The sequence below is a fragment of the Pogona vitticeps genome, chromosome 1 (genome assembly GCF_051106095.1).
Source record: "Pogona vitticeps strain Pit_001003342236 chromosome 1, PviZW2.1, whole genome shotgun sequence".
Taxonomy (NCBI): Eukaryota; Metazoa; Chordata; class Lepidosauria; order Squamata; family Agamidae; genus Pogona; species Pogona vitticeps.
In genome coordinates, this window is record NC_135783.1 from 168,779,986 (window position 1) to 168,806,320 (window position 26,335).

The following is a 26,335-nucleotide window of genomic DNA, read 5'->3' on the forward strand; positions in this document are numbered from 1 at the left end:
AGGACCTCATAGGATTGGAACAATTTTATTCAGCTTTACCTGCTGAAATAAGATATTTAGTTAGAGACAAACAACCTAAAATAGTACAACAGGCTAGTGAATCTGCAGATTTAATATCAGAGATTAGGAGTTCAAAATATTCTGAAGTGAAATTGGACAGAAACTTTGAAGAAAGAAAAAGAGAACACAAAGATTTTCACAAAACCAACAGATATACAGATGGAAGCCATTTTAGAAAGAGAATCTCAGAGCAGTACCAACAGAAGGATGAAAGCTTTGAAGGAGAGGGAGACAGAACCCTTTACAATGAACAAATTTAAAAACTTGTTTTGGTGGGGGGGGAAGCAGGTCATTATATTTCAAATTGTGAATTTATTAAAAACAAAGAAATGGGAAAACAGGGGGAGTTGTACCTAAAAAGCTGTACTATATCCAAGAGCAGGATGAGGATTCTAAAGTAAGCCAAGATGGTGGTGATTTAACTGACAAAACTGTAATGCAGGAGCAACTGCCTCCTCTAGCAGAGATTGTCCACTGTTATTACATAAAAACTAACAGGGAATCGATGAAGTCATCTGGTGAAAATATTTACATTAATAATATCAAATATTTAGCTTTGAGAGATTCTTGTTCTCGGATAACTATATGCCATACAGATATTATTCCACGGGAAGATATCATTACAAATGAGAAAATTACAGTTAAAGGAATTGGGAAAGAATTAATTAAGTTACCCATGGCTAAAATGCATATAAAGTATAAAGAGATTAGGAGTTTCAGATCAGATCCATACGTCTTGTTTAATTGGTTTAGATTTAATTAATTATATCAAAACTGATATGATCACCACACACTCACAGACAGAAAAGATAGAAAATCCTGTATTGTAATAGTGAGGGTCCTAAGGAAGTTATAAGTGTCAGTCAATCACCTAAACTTGCAGAAGGTGTAGATGTAATAAAGTCTCAGAAAAAGAGTTTTGAACCAGAACAAGAAAATGATTATACGCTACAACAATCTTTTAAAGCAGTCAAAGAAGAACCACTAATTCCAGAATCTCAAAAAAGAGTCGTTATAGATAAAAATATCCACAAACAAATGGATATCCCTTTTGAGTACAGAGCGAAAAGAATGGAAAAGGGATATGGGGGAGGTCATTTTGGAGTTAAGTGCATAGAGCAGAGGAGAGTGCAAAGTTACTACCAGCCAAAGGTGGAGAAACAAATAACAGAATATCGTCAAAGCTGTGACATTTACCAAAGACAGGGAAATCCTGATTTAAAATTAGACCTGAAATAGCAGGAATAGCTAAGGAAAATTTAGTGAAAAACTTTAATGATAAACCCAATAGTGAAGAAAAGAAGAAAAACGATAATTGCAATAAGTATAGGGAAAAATTTAATAAGAGCCTTAATCAACTGACCCATGAACACTTAGAGAGGTCTACAGTTGATAGAGATGATTGGAATAAGATGAAACATGTTAAGGGTGGTTTGATATATAAAATCACAAGGTAGTCAGAACGCACCCACTACAGTAACTGGAGAAAGTGGGGAGAAAAAAAATTGCTAGAGAGTCAGAGTAATAAATGGGTAGAAGAAAGTTGTAAGGGTATGAGAAAGCTCAATGAAATTAGTTTTAACCAGGAGATAAAGAATAATAGCTCAGATAATTGGTTAAAAGAGTTTCAAAATCTCACTCTATTGTTCTCTAAAAGTCCTGAGAAAATCTGTATAGACAAAGATATTATACCTAAGGAAAAGTCTTTAGTGTCACGTTCCCAGGGGTTACAACAGCCGAGGTCTGATAAGCCAGTTCAGAGTCAGGAATACTAGGAATGCAAAGCCGATATCCAATTACCAAACCAACTCACAGAACGTAGTCCAGGGTCAGAGTCAAACATACAACGTAGTCCAAGATCAGAGTCCAAGGTTAAACATACAACATAGTTCAAAGTCAGAGTCCAGAGTCAGGAGTTCAGGAAACATGGTGCAAGGTTGTAGGAGCGTGGATGCAAGCCAGAGGTTTTGACTTGTTGCTTCCACGGAATTCTGGCTGACTAGGAGCTGCTTTTATAGTAAAACAGCCCCTTGAGCTGCTGGAAACCTTTCCATCCTGTCAGTACTCAGGGCTAGTTGAACGGATGCTTCTGTGGACAGCCTTCGAGCGATCCTCTGACCTTTTTGCCATAAGTCTTCCCCGAAGCCTGGCCCGAAGCTTGTCTGCTGGGGAAGGAGAATCTGGAGGCAATTCAGGTGTTTCTGATTGCTCGGCATTCTCCTCAACCTCAGTTAACCCTTCTGGTTCCAGGTCTTCAGCTGCACTTATGACATTTAGCAATATCAGAGCTTAATTTAAAAATGACTCCTGAAAAAGAGGAAAACTTACATGAGGATCAGGAAACATCATGCTATCCTGAGGTTGTGAGACTGAAAACTTTAGAGGGAAGTGAACTGAAGTCAGCAGAAGTAGTATCTATGGAAAGGATGCAGATAATGGAAAAAGCTGATCATTCTATAGCTGCACAAGTAGCTAAAACCAGGCAACATAAAACCCTATCTAAGAAATTGAAGAATAAAGAAATAGAACTAGATAAAATTAAATGTGCATCTAAAATCAATCAAGTAGATAAAATGGAAATGCAAGGAGTACTAAGTAAATTTACTCTAGTCATAGAAAAAAAAGAATATAGAGTGAAAGCTATGATAAGGATAGCAGGCTATATCCGGCGTTGGGAAAGAAATGCCAGGTATATAGCCTCTCCTTTAAAAATTATAAAAGCTAAAAGAAAAGACAATAAGATCCAGAAGTTGAGCAGATGTAACGAGACCCTAGAAAAGCTGCAGACTAGATTAAAGAGAGATCAGAGTAGTATCCAGAGAGGTCATCGTATCCATAGAGGTCATGTCCAGAGACATCATCGTGTCCAGAGAGGTCGGGTCCACAGAAGTCACATTGTGAGAAGTCCAGAGTTCCGGAGTGACTTTACCATCTTTGCTGTTTCAGGATTCGAACCAGGAGCCGTACTGAGCCAGGCGGACAAGAAAGACCGAGCAGGTGAGAGACATTTAATTGGCAATTGGAATGGAAGATGGTTGATTAACTGGACATTGCAAAGACAGAAACCCTATGTGAAGTTACGAACTGTGAAATACAACACCAACAAACTTGCAAGAGGGACACAAAATCTGAAAGACTTTAATGGTGAGACCCAAAGCAAAAGAAAGACTCAGAATAAGATTGCAGATGCATGGTCTTGAAGACCCAATGGATAACAGAAAGCAATGAGATGCAGTACAAGAAGACTGAAGAGAGAAGAAGAAAAACCTGTAATAACTAGTAAATAAATGAAAATGAAAATGTAATAGAATGCAAAGTGTACAAAATTAAAATGTTATAATTGCATGTAATAAAATTGAAAAAATTGTAAGTTATATATTATAATAAATGTTAAATATGTAATGATATAAGTAATAAAAATGGTGATATTGTACATGTAATGAAAAGTAAAAATTAAAAAAAGTTAAAAGAGGTAATAGAGAAAATGAATAAGTATAAAATGTATAACTGTTCAATGTTTAAAGAAGATTTGTATATTGAAAAATTAAATTCTCTCATACGTTGTACATGAGGGTAAATAACTGTAGAGTTTACCCTCATGATATAAACTTTTCCAAGCGGGGAGGTATGTGATGGACAGATCAGTAACCACGCCTATCCATCACAATGGAACTCTGATTTATCAACCAATGGTTGAACAGAAGGGGCGGAACTAAGGAAAGTTCCTCTTTGTTCCGCCCCTTTCAGAGATCAGAGATAAGCCTGCTTGATTGGTTACAGCTGTGGAATAGCCTCGGGCAATCAATGACTGCTTCCGCCGGAGATTACTGCAAGCAAGCAGGGAAAGGATAAAGTTAACGAGGGAAGGAAGCTGTGAGAGACCAAGGGCTTCATCAAGCTTATTCAAATGTATGTAGATAATGTATGGAGAAAATGGATGGATGGAGGGAAGGTGGGTGGATGTGTGTGAGTGAGTGAGTGAGAGAGAGTGAGAGAGATACTGACTCAAAACTATGAAAAAGAACAGGCAAGCAAAACAGAAGGCTTGAATTAAGGCGGGGGAGGGGTGGCTTTTTAAGATGCTATCTAGGTTTGTCACTGCTTTCCTCCCAAGAAGCAGGCATCTTTTAATTTCATGGCTGCTGTCACCATCTGCAATGATCATGGAGCCCAAGAAAGTAAAATCTGATACTGGCTCCATATCTGTCCCTTCTATTTGCCAGGAGGTGATGGGACGAGAGGCCATGATCTTGGTTTTTTTAATGTTGAGCTTCAGACCATTTTTTGTGCTCTCCTCTTTCACCCTCATTAAGAGTTTATTTAATTCCTCCTCACTTTCTGCCATGCTTTTGCGTAGTCAATGAAGCAGAAGTAGATGTTTTTCTGGAACTTTCTGGCTTTCTCCATAATCCAGCGCATGTTAGCAATTTGGTTTCTAGTTCCTCTGCCCCTTTGGAATCCAGCTTGCACTTCTGGGAGTTCTCGGTCCACATCCTGCCTTGGAGGATTTTGAGCATAACCTTGTTACCGTGTGAAATGAGTGCAATTGTATGGTAGTTGGAGCATTCTTTGGCACTTCCCTTCTTTGGGATTGGGATGTAGACTGATCTTTTCCAGTCCTCTGGCCACTGCTGAGGTTTCCATTGATGATGATAAAAAGTGTTCTGGTCCTTTGATGTTGGGCTGTGGCACCAGGGTGGGTAGAGTCACAGGTTCTGAAAAACTTTGCAATGACCAGTAAAACTGCTCCTCCGGTAGAATACAACTTGGGCCTATCACAGAAAATTTCTCCCCTGAGGGTGTCTGTTGATTTACTGTTGTTGAAATTTGGGCTACCCGTAAACCCATTATCCTTGGCACAATTCTTGGTATAGTTGCCTGCATTCCACTGGCTTCAGAAGAAGTATTATTTAAGTTGACTCCTTCTTGTCTTGGAGTTGGCAAAATACTTGGTTGGTAAACTACCTGCTATTCTTCTGGTATTCCTTGTTTTTCTAGTGGCGTAGCACTAAGGTAATTCACTTTTGGGGTCGTTGGTTTGAATTTCCGTGGTGCAGGTATAGGTGTTTTTCCAACTGGCTTTTTGTCTTGGCTAGCCGGTATCGACAGTCTCGGACAATCTTTTCTCAAATGGGCTCCTCCACATGAGAAACAAGCCAGGGGTGACCTAGTCTGGCTAGGGGCTATGCTTCTGCGCTCCCCAGCGAAGGACTGTCTTGGTTCCTGCACAACTGGCTTCTTAGCATCATATTGGCTCTGCCTCCAAGGCACTTCGGGAATAGGCTTAACTCTGGTGGTAGTTTCGCTCCGCTTAAAGGAAATTATTTCATCAGTTTTGAGAGCCAATGTTTGTAGATCCGTACAATTTTTCTCCAATAAACTACTTTTCATCTCTGGGGGTACCAAATTTAGAAAATGTTCCATATACACCAGCATTCTCAAGTCCTTGAATGTGTTGACTTTGGCAGCTTCTAACCACCGGTCGCCTAACAACGCTACCTGATCTGCCAGAAAAGAATAGCTCATTTGAGGGGTCTTCTTTAATTTTCGAAACTGTTGTCATAGCAGTTCTGGGGTAAAACCTCCTCTTTGGTAAACCAAGAGTTTAAACTGTTCCCAAGTTAAGTCTTGGCTGGAAACTCGGGCCAAAAGGGTGGCTAATTCTCCAGATACTTGAGATCGTAGAACTTTTAAATATAAACGTTTTGGCACATTAAAATCTTCACACGAAAGCTCAAAAAGTGATAAAAATGAAAATAAATAATCTCCTTCCTGGTAATATGGCAAGTTTCTTCTATCAATATTAGCTACAGAGTCTCTGGTCTGCTCCTTCTCAGCAATTTCCCTCTGTAAAAGGTTCAGTTTCATCTCATGGTATTTTCTTGCTTGGAGCTCACTAACTGTATGCGCATTTACCCATTGTTTCTGGCAATCCAAGAAATCTGCCATCATTAGGGTCAACTGCTCCTGCAACTTTAAACTTACATCCCTTTGTTCTGCGTGACTGCTGCTGGCATGTGCTCCTGCTCCTGCTGACCTCTGGTCATCAACAAGAATTTCCTCTGTTAGCAGGTCCTTCTGAGTTGGAACTTGTTCCGCCCCAGTGTACTGCTGTACCCTTTTCACCTTTACTTGAGGCTTAAATACTTCTGGATTTCCTGACACCAGCCTTTGGGCATCTTCTTCTGTAAATTTTGTAACTGCACTTCTCATATGGAATTCCTTGGGTATTTGTAATGAACTACTAATAATTCTTGGTCTGGCTCCACTCTGCAGCAGAGTACTGTGCTCCATTGCTTCCAAAATTTCTTTATCCACAGATAATTCAGGCAGTGAAGAACGCCTACTAAAAGCCATATTTTTTTCTCTGCTCTCTCCCTGCAGCCTTAGCCGAAGCACTCAACTCAGGGAGAAGCTGTAAAACAATAAAGCTGTCAGCTTGACAGATACTATCAGTTCCCTCAGGAATCTGTCCTTTTGATTCTGGCTTAGGGCTGGAAATTTTTTTTAAAACTATATTTAATTTCTTCATCTATCCTGGTTGGCTTCTTATAGACTCCTGCTACTTAAAGCAACCAAAAAAAAAAAAAAAAAAAAAAAAAAAACAATCTTGCCACTCTATCACCTTGATGACTCGAGCTGGCACTTTATCACAGCAAAAATGGCTGTTCCTACTGAACACTTAAACCACTGGCAGAATCTCTCCTTGCATCAATCAGCCTGAGCCTTTTGCATAGGATTTTTCTCCAGTCAAAACACTTACCAACTTTCCCTGCTTCGGCCGGAACCTAACACCAGGGAAGTTTCTTTAGTCATAAATTAATTAACAGGTCTGTTCGCATGTTTGATTCCATAAAACAATTAACAGCGCTATTTAGCCCTTAAGCAAAGCGCGTGTTTCAGATTCCAGTTTCCAGCCTGTTGTAAACACAGCGCGTGATTAATATCCCCAGCTGGCACCATGCCGTAAACATGGCACGTGAATCAGATCCCACCGCTGCCACCATGTCGTAAAAGCGTTTCCTAAGAAACTGCTTTTACACGGAACAGAGAGGGGTCCAGGATGATCAGTTCCTACTCAGGTAAAACTGGGTCCTTTAATTTTACCCTAGGCAACTTTTTCATCCTTTCTCCCAAGTCTGCTCCGATTTTTAAATAAACAATCTCCAGTAATTCTAGAAGATTTACTCTTCTTTATCTTATATGTAGGACCCTAAATTGTTAGCATGAACGTGGCCTGATTAAACAAATCAGTAGCTTATGGTCTATTGCAAGAAGCCAACGTTCAGACAATCAGCCTTTTTATATTTTATTAGAAAAATAGAGATTAGCTATAAATGAATTTAAATGAGCAAAACATGACATCTTTACATAAACAATCATTTCCAAAAGACCCCAGCCATAACCACAAGACAGTTTCCTCTATAAAAACCCAAAATAACAAATAAGCTAACTACATTTCCAAACAGAGTTCTATTTTACTGTTAATTTGAAAAATAAGATCCTTTTGTAGTTTTTCTCTAGCGTTCATTCCTCTGGGCAGGAATTCTCTTGCTGCGTTCGGGCAGACGTCCAGGCTGTCTCTCCGTCCATCTTCTCCCCTCTGTTTCTCTTTCCTCCCATCTCTCTTAAATCAAACTTTGATGTCCTTGTCCGTCTGAGTTGAGATAGTTGCCTGGCTACTAGATAACGGTCACCTTGTTCTTCATACTGTAGTTTTTTCTACTGCAAAAGAACTGACCTTGGCCATTCTTAATCTCTCTAACTCGCACCTGGTCACAAACGGATTTCTAACTTAACTTTGCTCCTATAAAATAACTCTCTATTTGACTTTCATAAGCAAATTCATGACAAGGACCTTTAGCCTGGTTTGTTCCTTTTTGCACACCACACATAGAATGATTAAAGTGGTAGGAAAAGCTCCCCAAACTCTGCCTTGGCTGTCTTTAGCAAGCATGTCATTGCTAGCACCACTCTGGGAGCCATCGATGATGATTAAATCCTCTCCGAGCTAGCAAAAATTTAATGCAACTTGCTAGGCACATTGGACACCTTACTAGTCCCTATACCATCCCATGGCTTGTGTGTAATGTGTTCCAGCAAAAATAGTGCACATCTTTATTAAATTTGTGCATCCTGCTAGTTCGGTACATAGCCTGGCAGCTATTGATACTGATGATATATCCAGCCTGTGTAGATTCAATAAGATTTTGAATTCAAATAATGTATGATTTCCTTCCTTTCAAATCAAGGGGGTAATGTTGGCGTATATAAATTTTTTAGGGGGTAAAAGGTAAAAAAGTTCCCTGACCCCTTCTATATGCTGAAGCATTTTAATAGGTTGCCTCTTTAATTTTCTTTGTTTCTCCTGTGTGAGTTAGAATAGACATAATTTATCTTTTGACTTCCTGGAGAGTATCCTTTAACTCTTTCCAGTCCATTGGAAATAATAGTCCTCTGATGTCCAGAGCTCGTTGCCATTCGTGTTGTAACATGTCTAATGGCATTCTCAGCACCTCACTACCTTTGAAATAACCTGCCAGTTGTTTAAAGATTTTTCCAGTCCTGGCATCATCTTCTTTGTCATTTATCAAGCCTGCTAAGTACATTCCTCCATATATTTTATGTAGAGAACCGGATCTTTCCCTGGTTTCTGTAACCAATTAATGAGTTCTCTTTTTGCTCTCCTTCCCTCATTTTCTAAGACCCGTTCTCTTAAGGCTGCAACAATGCCAAATCTGTGAATTAATCATTATCAATTGTTTCCCATAGTCTAACTGCAAATTTTACAGGATGATCTCCTATAGGTTCTAACTGACCTTTGATATCTCTAATTTCCTGACCAGTTAATTGTTCCATGGTAACATACTTCTTTAATGTTCTACGTGCTTTATCTAACATAAATGTAGTTTTCCGATAGGCTTTCACAGCCCCTTCAGATAGAAAAGAGTTACCCTGATATTCATCATCACTAAAGCCAGAACATGGATCATCCTCATTCTCAACTTGCTTCTATCACTTTTATCCTTTGCTTTTTGTAATCCAAGACATTTTTGTTGACATGTTTCAGTGTGTCTCTTCACATGAGTATCAGCTTCAATAGTTACTATGCAAGATTCTCTGTATGTGTTTTTACAGACAATACAGAGTATCCTGATGCTGGCTGGGACCTCCGTCCCTCAACATGGTGCAATTTTAATCCCTTCTACAAAAACTGACCAAGGACTCTAGTCTCGCAGAGTTTGCTTTAAGCAAAAAGTAATCTACCTTTGTAGGCTCTCCTAGCATTAGAAACTACCTACTTATACAGTACTTTCAATCTGTACAGGCAAAATTACCAATAACATTGCATATGACAACAGGCCCCTCTCCTAGCATTAGAAACTACCTACTTATATAGTACTTTCAAACTGTACAGGCAAAATTACCAATAACATTGCATATGACAACAGATCTTTCTGATCTATATTCTTCCACTATTTCTCAACAGGCCCACCCTTTTCCAAGAGCTACCTGCTTTTTATTATCTCTGTGACGATCAGCCCCACGTCACTCCTGTCACTCATGTTCAGATTTCATTTGCAGCAGCCTATGGGAGGAGTGGAGGGTTGGAGTCGGCAAATGCAAGAAGGTGTGGCAGAGTGAGAGTGGCAGTTAGAAATAAGATAGGGAGTTGGAAATAAGATCAAGAGAGACAGAGAGATAGTCAGACAGATAGTCAGAAGAGAGATAGAGATAAGCTGGTACAGATAAACAGATACCTAGATAGAGCAGGTGGAGGCAAAAGGTACATGATACTGAGCTGATTGTATGAACTGAACAAATAACATCTGTGATTCCAATATAATTTAATACACTTCTAGCACTAAAAGATTCATGGTCACAAGTTACATTATGTCACCCAGATATAATCCCTAAGGAAAATATGCTAGCTCATGAAAACATTTATATTAAAGGTATTGGAGCTGAAATTGTGGTGTTGCCCATGGCAAAAATTCCCATAAGATATAAGGGATGGTCAGGAGATTGGAAAGTAGCCATATCTGATCAAATTCCTGCCCCATGTTTAATAGGCCTGGATTTATCTGAGCATGTGCAGCATGTTTTAGTGACCACTCAGTCTCAGGGATGGCAAACTGAAGCCACTGAGGGCAACAATGAAACTCTTACTGAACTAAGAGAAGGGACTGAATTAGCTGATATAGTTACCATGAGGAATCCTAATAATCTATCTTTTAGAAGAGAACAGAGGGAAAACCTTACCTTAAGTGAATGCTTTGGACAAGCTAAGGAAGGGCCCCTAACTCCCGAAAAATACTGTATAAAGGAAGACCTATTATACAGAGAGATCCTAGTTAACCTTATGAGGGTAAGGGGAAAGCATACACCGACAGCTGTTGGTGCCTTTCAAAGACAGAGATAGAATTGTAGAAAAGACTCATTAAAGACATATTTTCAGCCCATTTAGGAATCTGTCGTACTAAGCAAAGGATTGTGCAAAACTTCTATTGGCCGGGGATGGGGAAGCAGGTCAAGCTATATTGTCAAAGCTGTGACACCTGCCAAAGACAGGGTACTGGGAATGACAAGATCAAAGCTAAACTGTGCCCGTTGCCAATCATCTCGACCCCTTTCAATGAATAGGCATAGACCTAGTGGGACCCCTACCAAAAATTACCAAGTGTGGAAATAGATTTATTTTATTTATAATTGATTATGCCAACAGGTATCCAGAAACAGTACCTTGGCAGAATATTGAAACATGCCCTTATAGGTGTCACATGGTTTTCGCTTCTGAGATAGTTACCAATTTGGGAGCCTCATTTACATCCAAATTAATGTAAAGATTTTGGCAAGTCTGTGGCATTACTCACATCACATCATCCCCTTATCACCCCCAGACAAATAGATTAGTAGAGAAATTTAATGGTACCCTAATGCAAATGAGCATATACAGCTGAGCATATACAGCTGAGAATTTAAAGAGCAATCAGGGAAAACAAAATCAATGGTACAACAAGAGGGCCAGATAAAGAGTATTTAATCCTGGAGATGAAGTTTTTATGCTGTGACCCACTAAAGGGAACAAACTTCCATTAACATGGTCAGTTTCATCTAAAGTGATCTCCAAAATGAGTGACGTGAACTATGTATTGCAGACAGAGGGAGAAGGCAGAAGGGTTGTGCATGTAAACATGATTAAACCATATTATAGGAAGGAAAATTATGTTTGGTATGCCATCAAAGAAACGCCCAAGGAAAAACCTAAATTATTGTATTGGGAAGGAAGGGGTGTACCCCAGTATAACCTTGAGGAAGTCAAAAGTAGCCTTACTCTAGCACCAGGGCAACAAGAAGAAGCCAGAGTATTATTGCAAAAATATAAGCACGTCTTTTCTAATTAGCCTGGTATAGCCAAGGGTGTTGGGCATAAAATAGAGACTTGGGGAAAGCACAAAATCCACCTAGAGACAGTATTACAAAGACTACATGAAGCTGGGTTGACAGTTAAAGCAAGTAAATGCCCACTGGGAAGCTCAGAAGTAAAATATTTAGGCCATGTAGTAGATGGAGGCATAATCAAACCCAATGAATCAAAAATAGAGGCAATTAAAAATTGGCCCAAGCCAACATCCAAGAAAAAAAATTAGAGCTTTTCTAGGGTTAGCCGGCTACTATCGTCACTTTGTACCTAACTTTAGCGAGATAGCTGCCCCTTTGTCTAACCTCACCCACAAAAGACAAGCGGAGAAAATCCTTTGGATGGTCGACTGTGAGGAAGCCTTTGGTCAGATTGAAGACAGTGTTGACTACCAATCTGGGCTGGGAGCTCTGCTGAGCCAAGCTGACAATGACAGAAACCATCATCTGGTGACCTACCTCAGCAAGAAATTGCAGGCAGGTGAGACATTTGCCCACTTTTGTGACTAAGGACTATTTGGGCCAATAACAACAAACTGATGAGGTGGGCCCTAATCTTGCAGGACTTTTGAGATTCATGTGAAGGGAACCCAGAACGTGGTGGCTGACGCGTTATCTCGAAGACCAGAGGACTAATGGATGAATGGAAAAAAGTGTAATGTTGCAAAGTTGTAAGAAATGTAATGGTATTGCCTAAGTTTTGAAATGTAATTAAATTGCAAAGTCATGTTGAAATAACAGTAAGTAGTAGTATAAATGTAAAAGTAAGGGGAGTTGAATTAATATAATTAATGCAACATGGTTATAATTGTACTGATTGGTTTAAAGATTTAAAGTAATAAGTTTGATTTGCTAAAAATAGTAAAGGAGAGAAAAAAATCTAAAATAAGATGTATAGAAGTATTATATATGATAAATTTATTGTGTTAGAGAAACATATGGTACGTGGTTTAATGGTTAGCATATTATTGTTATGATGTTTTGGATGACCTGTTCCCAGCATATTTTGTTGTTCATGAGGGTAAACAAGGTTTCCCCCATGAAACTAACTTTTCCTAGGGGGGAGGTATGTGACGATTGGACCCATGTCACTCCTGTCCAGATCTTATTTGCATGAGCCTATGGGAGGAGTGGAGGGGCAGAGTCGGCAAATACAAGGTGTGGCAGAGTGAGAGTGGCAGTTAGAGAATGAAAGATAGCAGTTGGAAATAAGATCAAGAGAGATAGACAGAGAGATAGTAAGAAGATAGAGATAAGCTGGTATAGAAAAACAGATATATAGATAGAGCAGGTGGTGGCAAAAGGTATATGATACTGAGTTGATTGTATGCACTGAATAAATAACATCTGTGATTCCAATATAATTTAATACACTTCAATAAATCAATTATCTTGGCAGCAAGTGTCTGAATAAAGTATTTTACGTTGTGGATAATGGAAATCCACTGGTGGCAGTGAGAAAGAGAAGTAGCTTCTCAATTGATATCTGCTGGTGAGAGGACAGCGTGAGCCTCTGTTTGAGGAAGCAAGGGTCACATGGTAAACATCACAGTCACCTCTTCCCAAAAACTACACAAATGCAAAACTTTTAAAAGCTGTTACTAATGATTACCTGATGTATTTTATTCTTAGTACTAAACAATGCTCAACAGTCAGTATTTCCAATAAGCATAAAATAGGAATGAATGAGCAAGGAGAACAGATAGTAAAAGAAAAGACACTGGAAGAATTTTAAGTTTGTGAGGAAACTTGAGGGGAAAAAGCAAAAACGCTGTGAATTGGTTTATTCGGAAGTGCTAGTTTTCCACAGACTCAAACCACCACCCCCACATCATACCTGAGTCCCTTTTATGTACAACAGAGTGAAAATTAGCACTACTTTCCCTGTTGAGTATTCAGATGTTAAACAAAGTCACCTAGACTATGCTTAATTCAGCATCCTTTATATACAGGAGAAGTCTTGGTAATTGGACAACAAAGAATCAGCCATAGCTCCAACAATACTGGTTGGTCTTTATTTACAGAAAACAGCTTTCAGGCTATACAACATTTGGACTATCAAAACCATTTGTATCCGCCTTCAGTTCCAACAACATTAGTTGGCCTTTATCTATAGACACAGCTTTCAGGCTATAGGCTGAAAAGCAGATCACAGGAAATAAAACTACTTCTTATAAATGAAAAATATTAAACTCTTCAAAAGTGTAGTGCTTGGAAAATCTCAGAGAAAAGAGAAATTCCGAATAGTCAGGGAGATACAGGGGAGGGATTAGAGGGAGAGCCAGACAAAGAAAAATTTGAAGCACAGAAAATTAGCCTAAAACAAGGTCAAAAACACATATATACTATTTCTTCATACTTCAGGGTCAAAACAACAACAAAAGGCAATACAATTTATTGAGAGAAGCACAAGTCCTCAGGAACTCACAGATATCACACTCACAACAAACATAAGGAAAAATAATAAGGCAAATGTTCAATATTTTCTCACCCCTTTTCCTTTGCTATTTATTGTTTTCTTGTTCCTTGGGATACCCTGTTTGGAAACCCTTCTTGGGAAACCCTGTTCCTTGGGATACCCTACTCCTTAGGATACCCTGCTCGCTGCGCCATTTCTGTCACAAAAGGGTAACTACTGGATCTTTTGTATCCCAAGAAGAACAATATTAAACAGCAAAGGACCTCACAAGACACATTAATAAATGCAAAATGAATATACAGTGATGCCCCGCTTAACGATTACCCCGCTCCATGACGAAATTGCTTAAAGATGAGGTTTTTGTGATCGCAATAGCGATCACAAAACAATGTTTAAATAAGGAAAATCCGCTTGATGATGGTCGGTTCCCTGCTTTGGAAACTGATTTTTCACTTTACGATGATCAAAACAGCTGATCGTCGGGTTTTCAAAATGGCCGCCCACTGTTCAGAATGGCTCCCTGCTGTGTTTAGGGAGGATTTTTCGCTTTACAGGCACCGGAAAATGGCTGCCCTATGGAGGATCTTCACTAGACACTGAGGTATTTTGCCCATTGGAACGCATTGAGCGGTTTTCAATGCATTTTAATGGGCTTTTTACTTTCGCTTGACGACGATTTCGTTCTACAGCGATTTTGCTGGAATGGATTATCATCATCAAGCGAGGCACCACTGTACTTTATTACCTATTGATTATAATTCTAAATAAAGGGGTTCCATACATTCAGCACATTCACACCACATACATACTCACCAAAGACTGAAAAATTCTTTATTTGGAATGTCCAAGTTCCAAAGAAAGTAGTTAGTTCCGAAAGCCTTTTAGTCTAAGGAGACAAATTATGGTTGCCCAGACCCTCTTTTCATAATTTTTAGGCAGGTTGCTAGCTGGGCATGCACATTAGATGTTTCTCTGTTTCCCCCTAGATATATGGTCCTTATCACTTAATGTGAAGTGTGGAATGCTTAATGTGTCTTCCATCACTTAGTGGGCATGTGTGCAATGTGCTTGCTCAGGAGGATCCTCATACCACGGTCTTCTTAAGACCCCGGGTTTGCTCCACTCCCTCAGCAGCAGATGTGTTCTGTCAACTTACTGAAAGCATAGTTCAAAAAGTTCAATAGTTGAATTTCTTACTATGAGGGCTTATAGCTAGAAATACAAAGTCCCATAGTCCCTCTCGGTTTTGTTGGTCTCCATCTTTGTGCCCTAACTCTCTTTCTCTGGTTCTTCACCTGATCCAGGCCAAACATGCACACACCTTACAGAGATGTGAGCATGGCATGGGGGTGGGTGGGGACTGAACAGTAAAATATGGCCAATGGGATTCAGTTAAAATCTTGCGTGAATTAGGAAACTTCCTGGATACCAAACTGAAGAAGACAACGAGCTGAGTTTGGTGACTTCTTGGTTGAGTATAGTGTATACATTGAGCAAGGCTGAAAAAAATGCTGGAAGTGTTTTCAAGCTCCCCACCCCCCTCACTGCCGCTTCACAAATTATTTGGTGACTAACTACAAAAGTGAATTTCTACCAGCTAATATGTGGCCCTCATGCTTTCAGTCTCCCCCACCCAGGGATGGGAAGTAGACACTGGGGGAAATTCATTGATAGAACAGCTATGCAACAGGAAAGTGAATTACACCCGTCCCAGGCTCAGTCTGCTGCAGACAATAAAGGAAATCCGGCACAACTAGCAGCAATGTCACCTTTATGTCTGCGGGGTTGCCAGGTCATGTGTTCTAGATAGGCTTTTTTACCCTTGCAGGTTCCTTAACTAATAATGACAAAGACAACAGGTGGCTACGAGCCATGAATATACTAGGTAATTGCTATATTTTTATGAAACTAACAAACACAGAGCTTTTAGACATGCCAGCAGTATGGGAAGGAGGTCCTAGTCAATCCTAGCACCATTTTATATCCTAGATTTAAATGCTGCACTTTTTGTTTACGAAATCGAGCTGTTTCATATGGCCTTCTGCAAATCATACATATGATTGCTCAGTCAAAAGACCTGAAACAACCTGCAATCCCCCATTTTCTTGTCTGTGGCTGAGGAAGTGGGGGATTTGTTTCCTAGCAAGTTAATAAGATGCTGAGGGCTGTTGATACAAGAGGAAGGCATGGCTACTCTCGCTGTGTGATCTGGTCACTCTTTTCCACTACATGACAAAATATTGATTTCCTCTTTATATGAGGCTCAACCCTGTAGATCTCTAGTCAAGGGGATTGTTTTGGGACAATGCTATATTCTTCCCTTCCCTTTTCAGCACCATGTGTGTATTTGTGTGCAAATGGTAAAAGGAGATGTGAACTACTGAGTATAGGATGTACTAGGCACTGGCACTCTCACAGCATCCATGCCTTGATGATGTTGTGTTGTGTGGGGTGTTGGAAAACATATTGGGAGTGATCTGGTCACTGTGACTGGGTTGGATTCTTTCCCAGTTGACTAATATGCTGGTTATTTCTGCTCCTTCAGCCCATAACCAGGAAGAGCTGGTAGTGTTGTCAAGAAGACTGACACCACAACCGTTCTGTTTGGGGTTGTGTCCTAGCATTTTAATTTCTCTCCTTGTTTGGCATGAAGATACATACTGATGTAATAGCAGCACCACTCTTTCTTCAATAAGACAGTACTGTATAGGATTTCTGTGTCTGGTTATAAAACTATGCAAATACTATGCTATGCAACTTTCCTTTGAAGTAAGTACTGTGACGGTAGCAATGATGTCATCTGCCTGTCATTGCTGTGGCTGGAGTTCATCTGCCTATAGCATGACGGGAGGTGGGACTTCAGAGGGTGGAGCCATTGTATTTAAGGGGGGAGTGAATGAGGTGTGAGTCAGATAGGGCTTAGATAGGGTCCAAGATAGGGACATGATATGAACCAGATAGGGCTTGGATAGGGTCTGGTAGGGACTTAGGGAGTTAGGGCTTGTATATGTTATAAAGTACTGTGTTAGTGAAGGTCTGAGAGAGAGTGTGTATGAGGGGATACTTTATTATTACTGATTGCCTTTTTATTTTAGTTGATAAAGTGATTCATCATTTCTTCTGTTATTATAAATAAACACAAGTTTTTATTTTAAAAGTCATTTATTTGCCTGAAGAGTCTCAGATGAAGGAATGGTTGGTGGCAGCGTGAACAAAGTGTGTGTGAGAGTGACCTGACACCTCCTTTGTGACGTGAGAGGAGGCCGTCACAAGTACCATTGAATTAAGCTGGATCTAATTTTGAGTAGGCATGCAAACAATCAGGCTGTCAGCCATCCCTGCTGTGAACCAAAGTAATGGATGAAGACATTCCATGATAGTTCAGGTATGTGACCCGTGTCCTATTGTTGTCCACCTATAACAGAAACCAGGTAGTATCTGTAACATATGTAAACAGAATAACACCGTAGCTTTATAGCAAGGGAGGCAAGAAGAAAAGCAAAGAACTGGAAGTGCTAATTTGGAAACAGCTTGCATGTAATGGTAAAGCTTTCTCCACTAACAGCCCTGCCCTGTCAGGCAGCACATATCCTTAATGTATCTTTTTTTGGGGGTCCGGTATGCACTATTGATTTAGATTAATGGCCTACTGCCAAAAATAAATGGTTGCAATAACTATTAACTAAGTGTGTGTCATAGCATTGTTAGATACTACATGCTCTTCTGTCAGCATGCTCTTGTCGGAAAATTAATCCTACAAACAGTAATTCTGAGTCAGCGTGGTCTAATCAAGGAGAAACTCTTGAATTCATAGGAACAAATAAAGGTGCAATAATTAGCCTAGGGTTAAGCAAGGTACATTCAGCTTGTCTTTAGTTCTGCAGTAACATGGCTCTATTAGAGTGTCAATCACACTTGCAAACAGAGTCTGTGTTTACTTTTCAATGACCAATCACAAAACAAGTCCACCAGGTGCAGAAATGCGGCTGGACAAGACTACAGTACAAGGTAACTCTGTACACATATTCAGCCCCTAAATTTGTATGCAGTAGGAGAACTAGGGAAAACACAGTCCCATGTGCAGTAGTAGATAGTGTGATAGACTAGGACTATCTATTACTGTAGGCCTGGGTTCAAATCCCCACTGAGCAATGAAAGTTCACAGGAGGGTGGGAGTGGAACTACTAAAACCTACTTTGAAAGCCCTACATGTTGGTTCTGACTTGATGGCGCATAACCACAATAAAAACAGGAGAACCAGAGCCTGCATACGAACCTGTTCTTCAGTCCAATTTAGGAGGAGGAAAGGCTGTTTGATGTTATGATTACTAAATTCCTGGGAAAGCCCTTGATAATCTAGTACCAATCACTTAGAAAAATCTAACAGTAGATCCTGGTCTACCATTTACCTGCCCTTCTTCTGATAACCCAGCTCTAATATTTTAGGGATCAACTGAGAAATCTGGAATAATCTGGATGCAAAGGGCAATCACCAGAAGTGAAGATATTTGTCCTTCTTTCTCCACCTCAACATGTATCCCAGATCTGGATATGTCCTGGAGTTTGGACTTTTCCACCTCATCCTTTCATAGACCCGAGAGACCTGAAAAGTCCATGTGTCCTTTACAGGACGCTAATCTGAATAGCTCTGCTGCTACTGTATGGCAACACATAGCAAGCTTTGCCTGGATAAAATCCCAAGCTATTAGCAGGAAGGCAAGGGTTAGTTTGAGATATGCATGCAGGAAGTCTATGCATTGGTTACCTTTGCTAGTCAGGGACTGTTGATGTCTACAAACTGGGTGGTAATCCAAGCAGTCCACTGGTTTGTACACTTCAAAAAAAAAGTGCAATTAGAGATATACATTTACAGTTAGGGATTAGTTTAATATTCGAAATATATCTTTGCTTTTTTAAAAAATTTTTTGTTAGGCACTTATTATGATTGTAATAATTGCAGTATCCAATGTGTGAGTTCTCTCTCTCTCTAAAACAGAATGAATGTATAATTCTTTGCTGTTGCAGCCTGACATCTTTGCAACGATGTGAGGACTGTGCCCACTGGTTTTATAGGTAATTTCAATTTGCTGCCTTGTCTGTCTGCTTTGCCTGTCATATCTGCTCATTTCAGGATGGTGTGGCCATGTGTGGTGACAGCCATACTGTGCGTGGCAACACACAGGCCTAGGAATGCATTCCATAGATGGAGGCCCACAAAAGAGGAGACCTCCTCGCCCTGTACAATGTGTGAGTTCTCAGTCTGATACAATGACATTTCGAAGCAGAGAGTTTCAGTGAAACCTGGACTTTGCCTACATAATTGAATCAAACTAGCTAGAATGAAATATTGGCTGCCTTTATACCTATCTAGAAACATGAGTTTTGTTATTTATTGTATGTATTTTATTTTGGTGTTGCATTATAGCTAACAGGAAAACAAGTACATGATGGCATAAGTAACCACAGAAGTGCAAAACCAGGTTGCTAATGTGACAACCTGTTGATTTACCTGTGTGTTGCAGTAACCGGAATAGCTACATTATGAACATCAGAAGGGAATCCCCCCAGCTGTGTGCCAAGGCCAGGTGGCATTACTGAAGGCCACATGGAAAATCCAATCTGAGATGGAACACCTGAAGGTGTGTACAGATGATGATGTACTGTTGATGGACGTGACTTCTCTGGTCTTACCAGAACAGGAGCACTAAACTTGGATAATTTAGAAAGATGAGCATTTGTTAAAAACCCATAGAGATCATGGCAGGCAACATGAGTTTCTAATACAGAAGCATGCCCAGTTTGCCACTTTATGACTTACTTCTCTATTTTTCAGACATACAGACAACATAACCTCTATTTGACTGAGATTGATCAACTTTTTTTAACATAACCTTAGTTCCCACTGCAACAAATGATAGAAGCAATTAGTCTTCCCTTTTTCTCACTGTGGTGGCTTCCCCCCCCCTTTGTTCTTTTTAGATAAAAGACCCTATCAAATGTAGGCATTTCCATACTCAGAATACAACAATTCACTCCTTGGTGCTTCATTTGTGCATGCTCCCATCTAGGGTGGCCGCATGTCATCTTCCAGGGAGGATATTCTTCTATTTGAAGGACTAGCAGAGGTAGTATGTTTTCAGGTTGGCCTCATTTGAAGGCCTGACTCTTCTGATTTAAATATAAACATTCACAAGGAAGAACTCTAATGCACATCAGCAGAGTCTTGTAGCTGAAAATGTCATGCCTACTGCTCCCATGGGGGCTCAGGTTTTATTCTGGTTGTGGCCGTGGGTTAAGACATTTTTCTGGACTGATAGACAAAGTCTTAAGCCCAAAATAGGAAGGAGAAAAGTAACCTCTTCCCAAACCTCAGAGCACAATTGCATTCCCATCCCAGTAGTGCCAGAGTCAGATGGACTGAATGAGACTTCTGGCTTCTCAGCTGCCTTCAGTTAATATTCAAATTTTATTTTATATTTTAAATAAGATTACCTGTTGTCCATAGTGAAGCATAGGAATCCCATACCCATTAACTGGTGAAGAAGCAGGCAATGGCAGAGATTTCAACATCATGTTCTGCATAATGATTTGGTGCATCTGTGCATTTTGCATTAGCATCATCTCCACCATATCTATGAAAGCATGGAGAAGAATATTAAGAGGCTTCTACTTGCTGATGACATAGAAAAAGATAAATAGCCTCTAAATCTATTGCCATTGGCCATTCTCTGCACAGCTTTCAAAGCCAGTGAGATCCCACACACTCTCCCCTGCTGCCTAGCTGATTAGGCTCCAGTTGGGCTGGAGTGGGGAAGGGACTGTTGGGGCATTGGAATACTTTTTCACTTCTACACACATGAGAAAAAAGGGAGGAGAGGTTTAAACTTCTCTGTTCCTTTAGGCTGAGATGTATGTTGGAGTCTGTTTGCATGTGTGGTGGTGAATGCATCTGTGTGCAAGGGTGTGACCGTGTAAGATTATTGTTTCACATCCCTGCCTTAAAGATTACACATCCCTGTTCTAAAGATTTCATATTTTGAGATTAGTGTCCTTTTGGAATAAAAACAGTCCAAGAGTAACTAGGTTTAGGTTGTGATGTTCTTATTTTAAACCAAGAAAGCTAAATGATATAAGCAAATTAGTAAGTGTACAACTGCACAGCAGTGGTACATGAAATAATTAAAGATATGGCTAGAATTCCTTGTGTGCTTCGGATGGATTCCAAATGCACTGTCAATAATCAGTCCATCTGAGATTATAAGGACAGATCTAGCTAAAGAACTATCCATTCATTATGCGGAAAACAGACGTGAAGAAATGTAATTGTTCTGGATAATGCAGAGTACATCCACATTATCCTATTACTAAGGGTCCAGCTATTTGTAGCATGAGAAACAAGAATAATAGAATCATAGAAAAGGCCATCAAGTTCAATCCCCTGCTCAACACAGGAATACAGTACAATCAAAGCATATCTGCCAGGTGATTATAGTTTTTCTTGAATGCCTCCAGTGTTATCTTTGGATCTTTCCATTCCCAAAATAGGAAACAATTTCTGTATGCTATATCTTTCCCCTCATGGGTGGGACAGAAGCTGGTGGGACCATTTTGAAAACAGCTCTCCTCAGCATCTGTTTCAGTCAAATTCAGACACCACACATACTGTGGCTGCATTACCTTTTTTCCGACAAACTGGGAAACACTTTAGAATTCTCCTATGATATATGATCTTAAAGCAAGTTGCTGAAATGGGATTTTAGTCATTAGGCAAGGAAGAATGTCGCCCAGATCATTCTGCTCATTATGTTTCATGGGTACTGAAAAAAAGGTAAGAAGACATCCTGGATGTCTTGTTACCGGATCCTTCCTTAACCACTTATTGTGAATGTGGTCACAATCTCATTTATAGCTTTTTTTCAAAGTCACATAAGACCTCTCTTTTCCCTGCAAAGAAACATTTCACACATTGTTAATGCAAAGGTAATGTAATGTAATTTGTATTAATGTGAGTAATGCAAAAGGTTAATATGTCTTTGTTGATGTAAGAGTAATGTGATATATCCTTAGTGATGTAAATAATATAAGAGGTTGATATTTGTATTCTTTCATAAACCTTCATTTGTTTATGAGGGCAAACTGTTCAGTTTTCACTCCTAAAACAAACTTATTAAGGGGGGAGGAATGTGGTGTTCGCTCAGTTCATGAATCATTAGGCATCCTTCAGTCTCGAAAGACTATGGTAACGTGCTCTGAATATTCATATACTATTTGCATGGACCAATGGGAGTGCTGGAGAGGCAGAGTCATGAGGTATAAGAGACTCAGCAGGAGGAGGAGGAATTTAGATAAGGTTCAGATAGGGTTTTGAGATGGAGAATTAGAGTGTTAGAGAATTTTGGAGTTTGGGTGGGAGAATGGTGGTTGAGGGTGGATAAAGAAGAATGTTTGTTTAAGAGTTAACATTGCTTGCTCTGTCAACACCTGTATTAATAAACAATTTCTATTTGGTTCTTTTTAAAATGGCATATGGCCTGGACATCTATAATTAATAATAGGTACTGCTGATGAAATCAACTGGTGGCAGCTGAGGGGCATGTTGCGTGAGCTCTTTGGTTGGTGAAACAATCAGGGGCTATGTGGAATCGTGACATTATACAATCATAGCTGTGGAGATTATCCTGCTGCACTTTTACTTGGAAGCCAATTCCGCCAAGTTTGGTCACAATTACTCCCAGCACAGATGGGCAGAGCGCAGCCAGTGGGCTGTATGCCACCCCTCATCCTCTGAAATCACCACTAATAATAATGATTTCTGAATCATTGTACACACAGTAAGTGCAAACTGGTGGCACTATTAGAAGAAAAAGTGAGTGAACTGGAGCACTTAATCGCCACACTTAAGGCTATAAGGGAAGACAAAGTATACTCTTCAGCAGCTGCTGCAGGCAATGGAGGTACTGAAGGGGGGAGAGCAACAAGGGAAGGCAGAGGAAGGGGAAAGAGCAAACATAATGGAGGAAGCACCATGGAAAAGAGTAACAGTTAGGAGCAAAAGAAGGAGAAGACTATATTCATTGGTGGAACTGTGAAACTGCTTTCAGGTTCTGAGTGAGGTACCTGGGAGATAGCAAGCAGACAAAGTCAAAGAGAAGACCTCACATGAGTATATGAGAGGGACTGAAACCCAGACAAGTAGAGGCTCACACCCTACAAAGAGAGGAAGGGAAGAGTAGTTGTAATAGGAGACTCCCTACTGTGTGGGATGGAAACTGAAGTATGCTGGGAAAATCCATGGACCCACCGGGTAGGCTGTCTCCCTGGAGCACAGATTAGGGATGTGACAGAAGGACTGCCATCACTCATAAATCCACAGATACATATACTTTCCTTCTCATTCCTGTGGGAACAAATGATGCAGCCAACAGCAACTTCAAAGATACCACATCAGATTTTGAAGCTCTAGGACAGAAACTTAAGGACTTTGGAGCCCAGATAGTTTTCTCATCCATCCTACCAATATTTGGAAGAGGAATAGAAAGGAAAAGGAAAATACTCCAGGCGAATGACTGGCTACAAGGTATTGAAGTGAGGGATTTGGATTTTTGGGATCACGGGCTAGGTTTTCTAGATGATGGGCTGCTAGGAGGAGATGGCTTGCACCTCATAAGGACTGGGAAGAATGTGTTTGGCCACATCATGAAGAACTTCAGCAGGAGGGCTTTAAACTGAATTGGAAGGAGGAGGGAGACACAAGCACAGAGATAAATATATGATCAATAAAAGGAACAGACCAAACAGATCTAATGCGGTCAATAACAACATTAACATTAATAATAAAATTCACAAAAATGTACAAGGAAAGCAAGCGACAAATTACACAATCTCCAGTGTCTATATACGAATGCCAGGAGTATGGGAAACAAATAAGATCTGGAAATCTTACCTCAGGAGGGTAAATATGACTTGATAGGAATAACTGAAACTTGGTGGGATGACTCCCATGATCAGAATACAGTAATTGAAGATTATAAAGTGTTTAAAAAGAACAGAAAGAATAGAAAGGGAGGTGGAGTTGCAGTATATGTAAAAAAATACACACTCCTGCACAGAAATATAGGAGGAGGAATTGGCTGTCCCATTGAGAGCATCTAGATCAATGTAGTTGGGGCATAAAACAAAAGGAGTATGTATGTATGTATGTATGTATGTATGTATGTATGTATGTATGTATGTATGTATGTATGTATGTGTGCGTGCGTGCGTGCGTGCGTGCGTGCGTGCGTGTATGTATCTATTTATTTATTTATTTATTTCAAATATTTCTATGCTGCCTTTCTCCCCAAAAGGACCCAGGTGGCTTACATCACTAAAACAGTATTTAAAAGCTAAAACAGTAAATATACAAATATTAAATAAGGACAAACTTTGATGGAATAGCTAATAACCTAGAAGACAGAAACAAAATTCAAAATGACCTTGATAAGATGGAGCACGGGGCCGAATGAAATTCAACAGGGAGAAGTGCAAAGTACTGCACCTTGGAAAAAGAAACCAATTCCACAGTTACAAGATGGGGGATATCTGGCTCAGCAAAACTACAAGGGAGAAAGATCTTGGAATTGTCGTAAATCATAAGGTAAATATGAGCAAACAGTGTGATGTGGCTACAAAAAAGGCAAATGTTATTTTAGGCTGCATTAATAGTTTCAAAATTTGGCGAGGTGCTAGTCACCCTCTATTCAGCACTAGTTAGGCCTCACCTTATTGTGTCCAATTCTGGACACCACACATTAAGAAGGAGGCTAACGAATTGGAACAAGTTCAGAGGAGCGCAACAAGGATGATTGGGGAGCTGGAAAACAAGCCTTATGAGGAAAGGCTGAAAGAATTGGACATGTTTAGCCTTGAGAAAAGAAGATTGAGAGGTGATATGACAGCACTTTTCAAAGATCTGAAAGGCTGTCATACAGAGGGGCAAGATCTGTTCTTGATCATCTCAGAGTTCAGGACATGCAACAATGGGCTCAAGCTAAAGGAAGCCAGATTTCGGTTGAATATCAGGAAAAACTTCCCAACCATTAGAGCAGTACGAAAGTGGAATCAGTTACCTCAGGAGTTGGTGAGTGCTCCAGTACTGGAGGCATTCAAGAAAAATTTAATCACCTGGCAGATATGTTTTGATTGTATTCCTCCATTGAGCAGGGGGTTGGAATTGATGGCCTTGTAGGCCTCTTCCAACTTCACTTTTCTATTATTCTATATTAAAATGGTAACTAAGATCAATAGAGTGGTGCCTTGCAAGACGAGCGCTTCGTTTTACGACGAAATTGCATAACGACAAAGTTTTTGTGATTGCAAAAGCGATCGCAAAACAATGTTTCCTATGGGTTTTTTTCGCTTTGCGATGATTGGTTCCCTGCTTCGCTAACCGATCATCGCAAAACGATGATTTTTGCACAGCTGATCGGCGGTTTCAAAATGGCCACCCGCTGTTTTCTGGGACGGATTCCTCGCTGCACGGGCAGCGAAAATGGCCGCGCTATGGAGGATCTTCGCTGGACGGTGAGTTTCAAGCCCATAGGAATGCATTAATCAGGTTTTAATGTGTTTCTATGGGCTTTTAAAAATCATTTTATGATGTTTTCATTCTACAGCGATTTCTCTGGAATGAATTAACATAGTAATGAGAGGCACCACTGTATTAAAACAAATTTAAAACAACAGAACACAACAGTCTATTTAAAACCCCTCTCAGACCACCAGTCATTAAAGAAAAGCCTGCTTGAAAAGAAAGGTCTTTGCTTGCAGAAGGACAGCAAAGATGGGGCCAACCTAGTGTCCCAGGGGAGGGAGTTCCAGAGCCTGGAAGCAGCAACAGAGAAGGCCCTCTCCTATGTCCCCACCAAATGCGTCTCCTCTGATAATCTTCAAGTCCAGGTGGGCTCATAGAGGGACAGGTGGTCTTTTAGATAGCTTGGACTCAAACCGTTTAGGGCTTTATAGGTTAAAACCAACACTTTGAATTGTGCCCAGAAACAGATTGGAAGCCAATGAAGCTAAGAGAAACGTAGATAATCAGCTGGCAGATATGCTTTGATTGTATTCCTGCCCTGAGCAGGGGATTGGACCTGATGGCCTTATAGGCCCCTTCCAAACTCACTATTTTATGATTCTATGAAAATTAGTAAAATTCAAATAAAGAATTAAACCTATGAAAATTTCTGGCTGGAATGTTACTGGCATTTCGTAATGACCAGATAGGCAGCATATAGTAAATGGAATAAATAAATAAATAAATAAATAAATAAATAAATAAATAAATAAATAAATAAATAAATAAATAAAGCATTTTCATAACTTACATTGAATAATTGCAGCTCATGATGAGGTCCTAATGTATACCTTATTTGTTCAATCAGAAACGTGACCTGGCAC

At 39.9% G+C, this 26,335-nt stretch overlaps 1 protein-coding gene across 2 annotated transcripts in view; it reads right to left on the bottom strand.

Moving 5' to 3' along the window:
• Window positions 1–17,043: 17,043 nt before the first annotated feature.
• C1H21orf58 (chromosome 1 C21orf58 homolog) overlaps window positions 17,044–26,335 on the bottom strand; it is a 29,481-nt gene continuing 20,189 nt past the window's right edge. For both annotated transcript variants that reach the window (XM_072976816.2, XM_020789899.3), the window contains 4 exons: window positions 20,393–20,532; window positions 19,410–19,609; window positions 18,666–18,734; window positions 17,044–17,315 (listed from right to left, as the gene is read on the bottom strand). In XM_072976816.2, the coding sequence (XP_072832917.1) occupies window positions 18,692–18,734; window positions 19,410–19,609; window positions 20,393–20,532 (383 nt within the window). In that variant the 3' untranslated portion in view covers window positions 17,044–17,315; window positions 18,666–18,691. The remainder of the gene's footprint in view (window positions 17,316–18,665; window positions 18,735–19,409; window positions 19,610–20,392; window positions 20,533–26,335) is intronic.